The 12,755-nt window shown below is 36.3% G+C and overlaps 1 protein-coding gene across 3 annotated transcripts in view; it reads left to right on the top strand.

Annotated features, from left to right (window-relative positions):
* PCMTD1 (protein-L-isoaspartate (D-aspartate) O-methyltransferase domain containing 1) overlaps positions 1 to 12,123 on the top strand; it is a 43,518-nt gene extending 31,395 nt beyond the window's left edge. For all 3 annotated transcript variants that reach the window (XM_061342944.1, XM_061342946.1, XM_061342945.1), the window contains 3 exons: positions 3,240 to 3,411; positions 4,993 to 5,116; positions 9,456 to 12,123. In XM_061342944.1, the coding sequence (XP_061198928.1) occupies positions 3,240 to 3,411; positions 4,993 to 5,116; positions 9,456 to 9,826 (667 nt within the window). In that variant the 3' untranslated portion in view covers positions 9,827 to 12,123. The remainder of the gene's footprint in view (positions 1 to 3,239; positions 3,412 to 4,992; positions 5,117 to 9,455) is intronic.
* The last annotated feature ends 632 nt before the right edge of the window (positions 12,124 to 12,755 follow it).

Raw genomic sequence — 12,755 nt, 5'->3', positions numbered from 1 at the left:
CCTTGTATTTGCAGTATCTTTGTATTTAAGTTTTAGATAATTTCCTGATCAAATGATGGAGTCTTTTTTTATATTTGAGTAAAGCTGAAATTAACTTTGCTTATTTTGAAAATTATTTGGGCAAGTTAGTAGAAAGAACATTCTGAAAATTATACTTTAGCCTCTGTTAGAAGGTTTTCACAAGTTACTGGATTAGATGCATTTATCAGCTCTCATTCAGATGCATATCTTTGTAATAATGGAATCAGTTGAAAATTCAAGGAGTGGGCAAAGACTTGTGGCATCACTGGTGAGGTTTACGTTACAGGGCAGTGTGGAGAAGTAAGGTTCGCAGTTGTATGACTTAATTAGGTTTAAAAAGCCCATAATACTCTGCTAACTATGATCTCTGTATGCCTTTATTGTTGATATTTTGTCACTGCTCATACCATAGCACGTGAAGCAGTTGGTTTTGTGGGAAGTGTGAATGAAGAGGGTTGGCTTTTGAATTAACTTACTGCTATGACCAGAGGCAGTGAATGACCTTTTACTCCCATTTCTTTTACTTACTTTTTAGCTTTCTGGACAACAGGAAAGCTACATAGGGCAATTACTGAATTGCATATGCTTGAGTGGGCAACTAGCATACCAGTGCAGCCATACCTGTTACCACTGTATGGCCAGGTGAGCTGAGGAGACCCCCTTATTTTTTAATCTGCCATGGACTAAAGAGAGGTCTTCAGGAATTATAGATACTCCAGTCTGTGCAGTGTTTAGGTTTGCTGTGGGAAATTAGTCTTTTGTTGAAACTTCAGCTGTTGACAAGTTGGGTTGAAGTTAGCTGAAGCTATTTGGGAGGGGTAGTTTTTTCAAGTAAATGGACTAATAAATAACCAGCTGTTGGGGTTATAAGCCTTGTGTCTCCAAAGAACTGCTAAAAATGGGAGTACAGTCCAGCCAATTTGTTTCCATAGGCAGAGTTGTTCTGTAGTGTTTAACCCATCTCATTCTTATAGGTGTAATACAGAAATTGCTTCTGTGCCTTCATTTGCCCTTCAAGCCATTCTGGTTGCAAGCTATGGAGCTAAATGAGAAATTACCTTCAGCTTTTACAGTGTTTGTAGAGACCACTGTGAATTTTCATCCGCAGCTTGTGTATAGAGTGTTTTGTGTCTGGGGAATATTTTGTGGGGTTTTGTTTTATCTTGTATTTTTGATTCCTTGGGGAGTTTGGTGTTCCTGCTTGTTTTAAGAGGGCGTGAGATCACTGGCTTCAAGAGCTTTAGGGTAGTTTTTACTAGAGGAAGAAGCCATCTTTTAGAGGAGCACTCTGAGAAGATCAGAAGTAGTTGTGAAAGTTTCCCAGTTAGGCAGGCAGGTTGTCTTTAATTTTTCTACAACTATACAGAGACTTGTCTCTAGATATAAAACTGCATTTTAGAAAAGTACCATGTTCTCTCTCTCCTTGCCTCCCACCCTCTCGGTCTTGTGTTTTTGAAACCCACAAAAGTACTTTACTCAAACTTTAAATTGATGTGGTGATGCTTGACTTTTAAACTGCAGGCAACCTGAAATTAAAGCTGTAGCATGAACTGCCTGATTGACCTTCACTGAATGTAGAAAGCCACATGATAGTGCAAGTGCTTATGAAATGAGATTGCTTCTTTAGCACAGTCATCAGTGCCTTCAGTTTCAATTTCTTCACAGCATTTAATCTTGCCTAATGTATTTCTAGGTCTTTCTGTGTTAATCTGAAATTGCTTCAGCCACAGCTCAGGCTGGGCTAGCTGCTCAGATGTGTGCAACAAGGCAGTCATTCTCCACTTCCCGCACCTGCTTCGTTTTTCCTCTTTAATCTGTTTGTAGCTTTCAGTATTTCCTCTGGATTTAGAAAAAGAAATGGCATTATGGACTGATGGCCACATATAACACGACTGCTATGCAGTAATTGGTAAAGGATTCTAGTGTCTGTCTCTGAATGAAGTATTGTATTGTTTTCAGGGTAAAGCATCCTGGAGTCTTGGGAAAAAAATATAGCTCCAGCAAAAACTTCAGTTTAATAGAATTTAGGTTTGTTACTGGCAGTGTTGGAGATTGGAAAGTCAGCCAAAGCCTTACAGTCAGCATCCCTAAGCAATGATAGCTGCCAAGTTTTGCTGTAACTGAAGAAATAGTTTTGAATGTTACCTGGTGGTGTCCTGGGATTTGCTACTGCTAGGCAAATAAAACAGCTCTTTTCTGCTGACAGTCAGCTGGAAAGTCAGCATTGTAAAATACAATGGCAACATATATTTGAAGAAGTTTTTAGAAAAAAAAGTCATTCCTTCTGGATGAAGTTTGAGATGCACTGGATTTTAATACTGCTGGATGAAGTTTATCAGCTATTTCATGCAACATCAAGGTGTTGACTTAACCCCCCCCCCCCCGGCAGCCATAAATCTTTTCTATAAGTAACTCTAACCTCTCTTCTTAATTTTAAAGTGCTTGGGGAAAACGTAAAGTTCCTCACTGAAGGAAATCTTTGGCAAAAAGGTAAATTACTTTCATTTGGATGTCACAGCTGAAGCAGTAAGGTGCTGCAGAGATTTGAAAGATGTCAAAAGTATCAGTGTAATGGAGATTATATGCAGCTTTGGCACTAATCCTGTGTGCTGTACAACGTTCTGTTGGTATTTTATGCAGTGACAAAGTATACTTTCAGTCCTTCCAACTTCTGTATAAATTTAGGTCCACCTAAAAGCAGTTTGGGTAACTTTCATTTGCTGGTGAAAATTAAGATAGATGCTTCTGATGCATTAATATTTTCTTTTTCTGTTTTACTTTTTTCTCCTTGCTTTAGGGGCTTTCAAAAAGAAAGGCGGGGGTATTGAACTTTCAGTATTTATTCAACATCTTGGGTATTGCGTGTTGTTGATGAATGTACTGTTGTAAAGACTTTTACTGTACGGCTTGTCAGGTTCTGTTAGACAAATATATTTGCAGGTAGGAAGTCCGGTGATGCTTTGAGGCCTTTTCTGTTTTTCATAATATATAACTGCTTAAGAGTTTTTCTTTGGTCCCTGATGTGGCAGAGAAAAAAAAAAAAAAAGGTTATTTTCAAAGTAGTATCGCCTTAATAGTATGTATGCTAATCTTTCTTTATTACATAAAGGAAAATATGAAAGATATTTTTCTGTCTTTATCTGGACTGGCTTTTCTTAAAGATCCTAATTTGAAATTTGTCCCGTCTTTTTTTTTTTTTTTTTTTTTCTTCCCCTTAGATTTGAGTTCTGTGAACCTGCCTTTGTGGTTGGTAATTGTTTGGAAATAGCCTCAGACAGTCACCAGTATGACCGGATTTACTGTGGAGCTGGAGTCCAGAAAGACCATGAAAACTACATGAAAATTTTATTGAAAGTTGGAGGCATTTTAGTAATGCCTATAGAAGATCAGGTGACTTAGTGACAATTTCCCTTTTTATCTTTTAGTATGAAAAATACATAATTTAAGGAATGCTTTTAAATGTATATTTGACTAAGTTAATGTTCAACTAATAACTTGATTCAGTGTATTTGTTGCAGTTAAGCAGATGCTAGTCTTTTTAATGAAGTCTTGAACTTTTAAACTTGTAGGAAGGCATCGGTATCCTGCTTCCAACAAAGTCTGTGGCAGAACTGTCTTCAGTGATACTAGAAGTCCATTCATAGTATTTTCAGTGTATTATACCTGTCCCAGAACTGCTTTGAAATTTCTCTGCTGCAGTTTTCAGTCATAACTTCAAAACAAAGAAACCATTCTCTAAACCAAGATAATTTATTTCTGATAAATATGAAATAGTTGTGAACTGTGGGATATTGCAAGGGGAGGGGAAAAAATTGAAAATATGACATAATTTTCATCAGATTTCAGTGTTGCTTCTCCATGTTAGATTAAGTGTTTTTTCAGACAGGTGTATTACTTTACTAATACTTCACACTTTTATCACCTTTACTTCTTAAAACTCAAAAGTCTTTACAAGGGACAGTTGTTATTCTCCCTGTTTCACTCATAGGGAAATAGAGAAAAGCACATTGTGATGTCCTCCTAAATACAGATAATTACTAAAATTCTTGTTGATAAACATGCTAGTTACTTTTATCTTTCAGAAAGAAATGTCATGTATCTGCTTTCTCAAAATAATTTAAAACATAAATAATTTAATTTAAACATAGCCTACGTGATTCAGTTTCATATTTTTTTATTGGCCTAAGATACTGTCAGTAGAAATCGATGGAATCCTCCGTAGAAGTAGTCACAGTTTGAAACCAAATGAAGACTGTGACCATTTCTATGTTATATACAAATGGTTAGGGGGATAGAGCATGTAAAGTAGAAGGAGCAGCTGAAGTATCTCAGTTAATCTAGCCTGCAGTGAAACAGCTAAGGGGGAGCATTTAATTCTCCTGACCTGGCTTCCTAAAGGGTTGGAGAATTTACCTAGTAGACAGGAATCCAGTTCTCACAGGTGCACATCAGACTGAAAGAAGAATGTTACAGATGGCAGCATGTATCCTGTAGGGTAGACAGTTTTTCATAATGAAAGTGGTTGTACACTACAGCATGTTGCCTAGACAGATTGGGGAATCTTAATCCTAGGAAATCTCTTTTTAACTTAATTGGAAGCGCTTCTGAGTTGCCCAACCTAACTTGAAAGTTAGTCTTATTCAAGCAGGAGGTGGGACTCCAGAGCTTGCTTCCAACTGGAAAGCACTCTGTGAACTTTTGGAAAAAATGAGAAAAAGCAAAACTTAACGTTGGGCCTTAATTTTCCAGTTGCATCTCTTCCCATTGCCATATTCAGTACTCTGAATGTACTGTGTAATACTTCAAGGTATATGAAAGTCCAAGGTATGTGAAATCAACTGTCTTCCATGAGATGGCCTTTATAAATCTGAAGCAGGTCAAAATACCAGTGTATTTGTACACCAGTCTGAGTAGTAGTGAGTACAGCAAAACTGTAACCACTGATTTAATTTATTTTTGTTTTTTACGCAGCTAACACAAATCTTGAGAACGGGACAGAACACGTGGGAAAGTAAAAATATCCTTGCTGTTTCGTTTGCTCCACTAGTGCAACCAAACAGAAATGACAACGGCAAACATGACACCGTGGGACTGCGTAAGTGTTGTTTGTGCTTACTCCTTTTGCAGCTTCCTTTGATGGCTTGCTAAAGTGCCTGCTGGTGGTTGTTTGAAATTGGAGAGACTGTGCTGTACAGACATGAAGTGAAAGAACAGGAACATACAGCTTAGCAGAGCATATGTTTTTGTGTTTCTGACACTATGTTCTGTCTTGCTAAACAGTTAATATCCTGAACTAAAACTGTACTGCTTCTAGCTTATTTTTGCAGTCTTCTTTTCCTTACTGGTTCAGGTTTTTTATTTCTAGGGAGGTATAGATAAAATAGCAAATAACTAAGTCTGTCAGGAGTGCTAACTTTCTGATGGTCTCCCAGAGGAATGTATTTCTTCTCTTTGCACTGAAATGGAAGGAGCAGTCCTAAACTGCAGCTGTGGTATGGTAGTATATTAATAGCTCTGTGCTTGTGTCTGTCTGCAACTGATCTAGTCATTCCTAGCTGTATTTTATTAGTCACTGGGGTTGGCTTTCTAGCTGCAGTGCTTTGAATTGGGTTCGTAAATGCATTTTGAAAGCCTCTGAAAGTACATCTGTTGCCAAGATAACATGATAAGGGGAGGGGGAAAGAAGTGGCAGATAAAGGTGTAGAGTTGAAATTCTCTGTCAGCTTAGACAGGCCTAGTTGTAGAATTACACTAAGAGGTTCAGTGGCATGTAGGAACTTAAGTAAATCCGAAACCCCAGAAGACAACAGCTTTTCTCTCCTGTTTTTTTCTGTTAACATATAGTCAAAGGGACCTAAATCCCCTGTCCTCCTTGCCTCTTTATTTCTTCCATGCACATTTTTTAACAACGAAACAGATATAAACCCCTGAGGCTATTAATTTTGAGAGTGTATGAGAGCTTGCCAAGGATAGTGCTTTGTTGTATTTACCTTTTTTTGTTCAAAGTAAGGAAGATCCTTGATCCTTTCCTTTAATTATTTCTGCAAAAGAATTATGTAATTTTTGTTTTGATGCTTGGGTTTTGAGACCTCAGAAGGTATTTCCTGAAATTAATTTCTTAATCCAAGGTTATTTCATCCTTCCTCCCCTCCTCTGTTCTTTGCTTTAGATGTAGTCCGTGATAGATAGGCTGTGTCATGGTAACAGGGAAATACAGAGGTGGCTTGCCAAACTTTCTGGTCTTACTATGATTTTATATGGTGTAGTTCGCCAGAATTCAGAAGAGGATTTTCAAGTGTTGTTTATTACCATTCCTGAAGTTTCAGAATGAAAATAGTGCAGATCAGTAGTGTTCAGAAGTAGGCTTCAAATTACACTGTAAAGTGCAATCTGTTAGGCTTCTTTCCACTGCTCAAGCTGGTCTAGTTGTATCATAGAATCATAGAATAATATCATGAAGCTTTAAAAAAAAAGGGGGGGGAGGGAGGGCGTAAGAAGTAGGGATCTGAAACTCAGGAAATAAAAATTCTAGCAGGTTTCTCTTTTATATAGTATTGTCTGTTTGTTTCAAATCCAGTAACATTATCCTTCTGTAAACATCAGTAAACATTATCCTTCTGTAAACTTTAGAAATTGCAGATGTTGCTACTAAGTAAACATTGAGTCTGTGCCTTACTTTGGACATCCATTGACTAGTTTCTGACACAGATGTGTTACATATAGACTACAGTTATAACTCTCATATGTATATAGAGCTTAGTAAAATATCTGTCAGCCAGTCATTCCCAAAGTAGGATCTCTTTCTCATAGAAAACTGCAGAGGTGTTGGTAAAACAACTTAGTTATTGGTTAGGACACACTTCACTACTACTAGATAATTGGAGAGAAGTGGACATTAGGACACTAAACTTTCAAAAATTGCGTCCTGTTCTTTGCATTAAAAAATTATAAATAAATCCATTAAGTGAGTGGTTTGATTAATGCTTTTAGCAGACAAACTGAGACAGGTTTGCAGTAAACCGCATCCAGATTCTCATCGTATGTGTAAATGATTTAAGATTACTTATTCAACACCAGAGAGGCTACACAGTGTGGCATTGCAAGGACAAACCCTTTCTTTGGGTAGACTGTAAGATATGTGATAAAAGGTCAAGCACCACTAGCACTGGTAAAATAAATATTCTTCATTTCAAAAACGTTCTGCACTTCAGCAGGATGTTAACGTGATCACACAGATTTGTGCTCTTAACTTAATGTGGGAAGTAAACTTGCATTGATCCACAGTGCACTGTATGTATTAAAAATCTCTTAATCATGAGTCTAGTACATCCCTGGTAAGTCACAACGGTAGATTTTATTGAAGTTTAATTTTCTTTTTTCCATTTTCTTTAATCATAATGAAGGAGAAAAAATGAAACTTCTTAGGTAAAGGGTTCGTTAAATCTTACTATGGTTTTAAACATCAAGCAAGTTTGAGAAAATCACTACTCAAAAACAAAAAAAGTGAGTTCTCTTTCTTGGTCAGTTTGGCTTAAATCCATGAATGTCAGTGGAACTTAAGACTACTTCTGTTACATGAAGTTTTCCCTAGGTATCCTCCTGAGTAGTTGTGTATTCAAATGGATTTTAATACCTGCATAGGAAAGCTTTGTGACTGTCTCACTGTTAAGACTTCTTAACTATCTTTTCTACCTCTTTTCTACCTATCAAGCATTTCTCCAATTCAAAAAATGCAACAAGTCTGAAGCTTTCTAAAAGAAGATTTTATTTGTAGCTTGTGTGTGTGTCTGGAATTCCTGAACATAAGTGCAGGAGTTTTAGGCCTTGACTTCTTTTATGTACTACAAATTGTTGGTAATTACCATTTATAGCTTATGATCTGGAATGTGACTGTGAGTGGCTTACTTTGTCTTTAAACCTTTTAGATTATTAAATTATTATCAAATATTATGTAGTAATATTTTCTTCTTATTATCAAATAGCATATAATAATAACTAGCACTAAAAATACTGTATTTGTTTTATTTTACTTCACAGAATAAGAAAGCTGAGAGTTTGCTGTTATTAAACATTTTGTGGGACACAGTGTTTCAAAATTTCATTCTATCTTTTGAAGGAAATAGTTACTTTTGTTTCTTTCTGATTTTATGAAGTCTCTCTTAGACAGTTCTGTATATGGGACCAATGCCTGCTAGTCCATTACTTCAACTTCATATGCCTCCTGCTTGCGTTTATTGTGATTGTCAGTCTGCAATTCTGTCTTGTTTAGCTTGGTATTATAAATGTATTTTGCATGGTTAGATAGGGTTTTTGTTTGGTTTTGAATTTTGAGTTGGTTTAATATTAAAAAAATGGGGCTTGGTTTTTTTTTGGGGGGTGGGGGGCTGTTTGTTTTTTGGTTTGGGGAATTGTGTGGGGTTTTTTTATTTCCATTGGCATGAGTTGAAGTCAGTGTTGATGGTTATAAACATCCTTTCTGTCTCAAGTATGAGTACCTAGCATGCAACTGAAGTCAATGTATGAAATGATAGATCTTGCTTGAAATACATTGAATGTTTTGGGTTGGCTGTTTTGGGGTATTTTTGGTTGTGTTTTTTTTTTTTTTTTTTTTTTTTAGCTGAAAGCAGTACTGGGTGTGTGATTATCAAAACTATTTGTGCGCTAGGTTTTTTCTTGCTGTTGGTCCCCATTAATTTTATGCTACTTTGTATAGTAAAAAAAAAAAAAAGTTCAAAAGGCTGGCTTTTTTGGTTGGTTGTTTTCTTGCTTTTGTTTTCCTTGGAATTAGTCAGCCGCAGATGGTCTAGGGCAGGCATCCACCAGCCCAGCAATACGTCTTCACCACCACCTGCCTGTCTGTCACTGGAAGATATGTGGCTTTGGCTTTTTCTTACCTTCATTTTTTTTTTCTTTTCTGTCAAATCTTCAGTAATTTTGATCGTTTTCTGCTGCAAAGCTATGGGTGACTTACCTGGTTGGTCAGCTGTGAAGTTGACATGGCCCTCCTTCCTAAGTTGGATTCAGTAGGAAGTAGGGAAAAGAATAGTGAGTAGAAGAGGGAGCAGAAGAAAGGCACTTGCCTAAACAAATGTGACACAGGGTTAGAAATTGTATCGCATCAGCTGATCTTGAAATAGTGCCAGCAGTAGGTCCCAAGATGTCCCAGGTGCTAAAAGGTGACAGTATTCATTTGTATGCTTTCTTACATTTATGTTAGTAATCTGTTCATACTTTATACTTCTCTTGTGTATATACCGAAAGACCTCTTAATTTCCTGAACTGTGCAACAGGGTTTGTCAAGGTGGCTCTTCCTACCCTTGTTTCATTTGCTTGCACTAAAGTTTCAGTTACTCTTGAGCTTCAGTCTTAGCTGCAAAGCAGTAATTTTTGTGCTAGAGGGAACGTAGTATAACTTAGTTTCTTTTCATTTTTAGCTCCATGTGCTGTTAGGAATCTCCAGGACCTCGCTCGAATATATATCAGACGCACCCTTAGAAACTTCATAAATGAGGAGATGAAAGCCAAGGGTATTGCTCAGAAGGCTCCTCCAAAACGAAAACGCAGGAGATGTCGCAGACGCAGGATTAACACCTATGTATTTGTTGGTAATCAGCTCATTCCTCAGCCACTAGATAGTGAAGAAGATGAAAGAATGGAAGATGATAACAAAGAGGAGGAGGAAAAAGATCACAGTGAGGCCTTGAAGCCAGAAGAACCTCCTCGAAATCTGTTGAGAGAGAAAATCATGAGTCTACCATTACCTGAATCTTTAAAAGCATACTTGACCTATTACAGAGAGAAATAAATAACTTGGTTTAAGTAGAAATAATGCCTACTGATAGTTCCTTTTATTCTTGAAAATGTAGCATTTATTAAGTAGGTGGACAAATAATTATTAGTATTTCATCAAGACTGAAGTACAGCGATAAATCATAACTTGTGTCTATCTTGTCTTTGCTACAAGGAAGACTTGCATTCAACAATAGAATCCCTTTTTAAAAATCTATTTTTCTTTAAATTTTGAAAATGCTGTTTTAACTCTGATAGAAATATATATTCCGTTATGCAGCACTAATCAATATTTTGCATGGTAAGTCTTTTTTGATCCCTAACAGATTTGTATTGATAAAAGGATGAGTGAAATTTTATATATGCTAAATAGTTGTTAAACATGTGCATCTGACTTGATGAACATTTTGTCTGTATTTATTACTATCAGGGGAACATTTTAAACATGCAGACACTTACCCTCTAATGTCCAAATCAGACCCTTTTATTTTACTATGGCTTTGTTGCAATCATTATTACTATGTTGGTATAGATGTATTCCAACAACACAAGTGCAATAAATGTATACAGACACTGAATGAGCTGGCTTTAATGATACATGAAAATACAAGTTCTGAAATGTCAGATGACCCTGCTATTTGTGTGTTTATATCTCTTGCCAAAAGATCTGGAGGAAAAATTAACAGCTTCTCTCAGAGCCTTAAAGAAACACCATATTGAATAAGAAGCAGAAAGCAATGCTTAGTTCAGCTCTGCTTATACTTAACTCCATTCTACACTTTCAGTATTTCTGACTAGAGGTACCTCCTCATTTATGGGAAGTTTAGGACAGTACATTTTGTTTCTGCAGCTCACAGCATTGAGTCAAAATGTTTGGTAGTACAAGACTGTAATTTAGATTTCAGCCATCTATATTTACTGCTTTTAAGTAGAGGTAGAATTTCAACAAAGCTTAGTTTGTATTGCTTATTGGGATAGCTGTAATAATAGAAGTTAGAATTTGTTCCGCAAATGCACTTTAGTAACTGAATTTTATACTTAACATGCATCTCCAGGAAGGTAGACTTGTGCTAGCCTTTATTTTGTTTCTGAGCATGGCTCTTAGCACAAAAATATTTATAAATTCATTTGCATCTTTTGGAAACCTAAGAGTAGCAGTGCAACTGTGGGGACCCACAGTAGTGCTGAGTTAAATCGTTCTACAATTTTTCCTCTTCTAGTTGTGATGTTACTTGCAGTTCTCATTTTTAACTTTGTTCACTTTTACCATCTTAATTTCTTCACACTGTAGTAACATAACCAATGAGGGAAACTGTTTATTAAGAACTTGGCATGATATGCATTAAAAGCCACAATCATTGGAAGCATATGCCTGTTGGACCCAGTGAAAAACATTCCTCTTGAAATATCCTGCATGATACATTTTATAATACTGGTAAAAATTTTTTGCTGTAATAACAATAAAACAAATAATCCTGTCTTTCTAAAACAGTGAATGTTCCTGGTCCAGGTATTTATAACCAGCCAGTATTCATGTGGTCTAACAGTCCAATATTGACTTCAAAATACATAAGCATTTTGTTGCATCCAAGGAGGAAGATAATACATAATCCCATGATACTTGACTCTTTATGGTTCATTTCATGCTGTAATCCCTGTTTTTTAAGGTACATCATAGTAATGTTTTAGTGGAAATTCATGAAGGCCTGTTGTTACCAGCATGTGGAGTTACTTTCAGCAATGTATTTACAGTGTAAGTGAACAAAACTATTTGAGATATTCTGACTTTATTTTAAAAGCAGAAACATCTAATTAAGAAATAGTTTTCCCAGATAATGATACTAATAGAGTAATTGTGATGCTTCAGCTATAAGAATTGAATATAATCTTCTTTGAAATGGATTATTTTAGATGGAGTTGAAATAACATGAAGTTTGAGATGGTTTTTGTCTCTCCTTTTCTTGGAATCGACATCCATAAGCTCAGGAGTATGAGATTACTAAATATTACTTAAATATTTTAAGGACTTTATACAGGATGCTTTTGGAGAATAAATTTCTGTATTGTCATGCCTGTATGCTAGGAAAAATGGACAGCGGCTGACTTGTCATGGTTCTTCTGTATGTAAGGTTTTTTTGGAGTCACTGAAAGAGAATGTTCTGTGTTTTATATGTTGATTTATTTTACACTCTTGAATTTATATTTACATAAATAAAAAGGTAGAAATGCAAAATGAATTAAAACTTAATTTTTGCCATCTTAGTTGATGATGGGGATGTTGTTTCAATAAAATGGCTTTTTTCGGTTTGGGGTTTTTTTTTTGTGGTTTCTGCTTGCTTGAAAGTATTTTCACTTATTTGGAAATCCAAATACCAGTTTGTTCATAATTAGGTCAGTAAATTTTTAATAAAGGGTATTCTTGAATTTCAGAAATGCAGTAATACACCTTCTTGCTGAATTTCAAATTTTTGCAAAGGTTGGAAGATGACATGTCACTCATGACTCAGGAAAAAACATTCTGGGCCCAGCACTGCTTTCGAAGTATGTAGCTGGAGAACCCAAAAGCTACGCTTGAGTTTCATGGTTGGGTTGGGTTTTTTTCCTCTCAAAATACTGAGATTGGTTTTACTGTCAACAGAGCAACTGTCTGGGTCAAAATAAATAAGGAAAACTTGTGAGGTAAGAACAGTAAGGGTGGTGAGCATCTACCAGGTCACGCTTTCTATTGCAGTTACCTCTTCATGCAGCCCTGTTCCATTACCTATAGCAGGGAAAATACAAGGTGGGTAGGCTAGGCTGACTAGCAGTACTTCAGTTGTGGTCACTGTAAGGAAGGATGTGATGAGTTGGAACTTGCACAGATTTTTACCCTTGGTCTGGAGGAGAAATCAAGACTAGTGCAGTCTTTTCAGAAACCCCACTTTTTAATCCCATGTTGTTCAGGA

Source organism: Neopsephotus bourkii, unplaced genomic scaffold (genome assembly GCF_033783945.1).
Source record: "Neopsephotus bourkii isolate Nb327-2 ecotype Australia unplaced genomic scaffold, CSIRO-AGI_Nbou_v1 NB_1820, whole genome shotgun sequence".
Taxonomy (NCBI): Eukaryota; Metazoa; Chordata; class Aves; order Psittaciformes; family Psittacidae; genus Neopsephotus; species Neopsephotus bourkii.
Note: the sequence above shows the minus strand (reverse complement) of the source record. Positions and strands in the feature narration are given on the sequence as shown.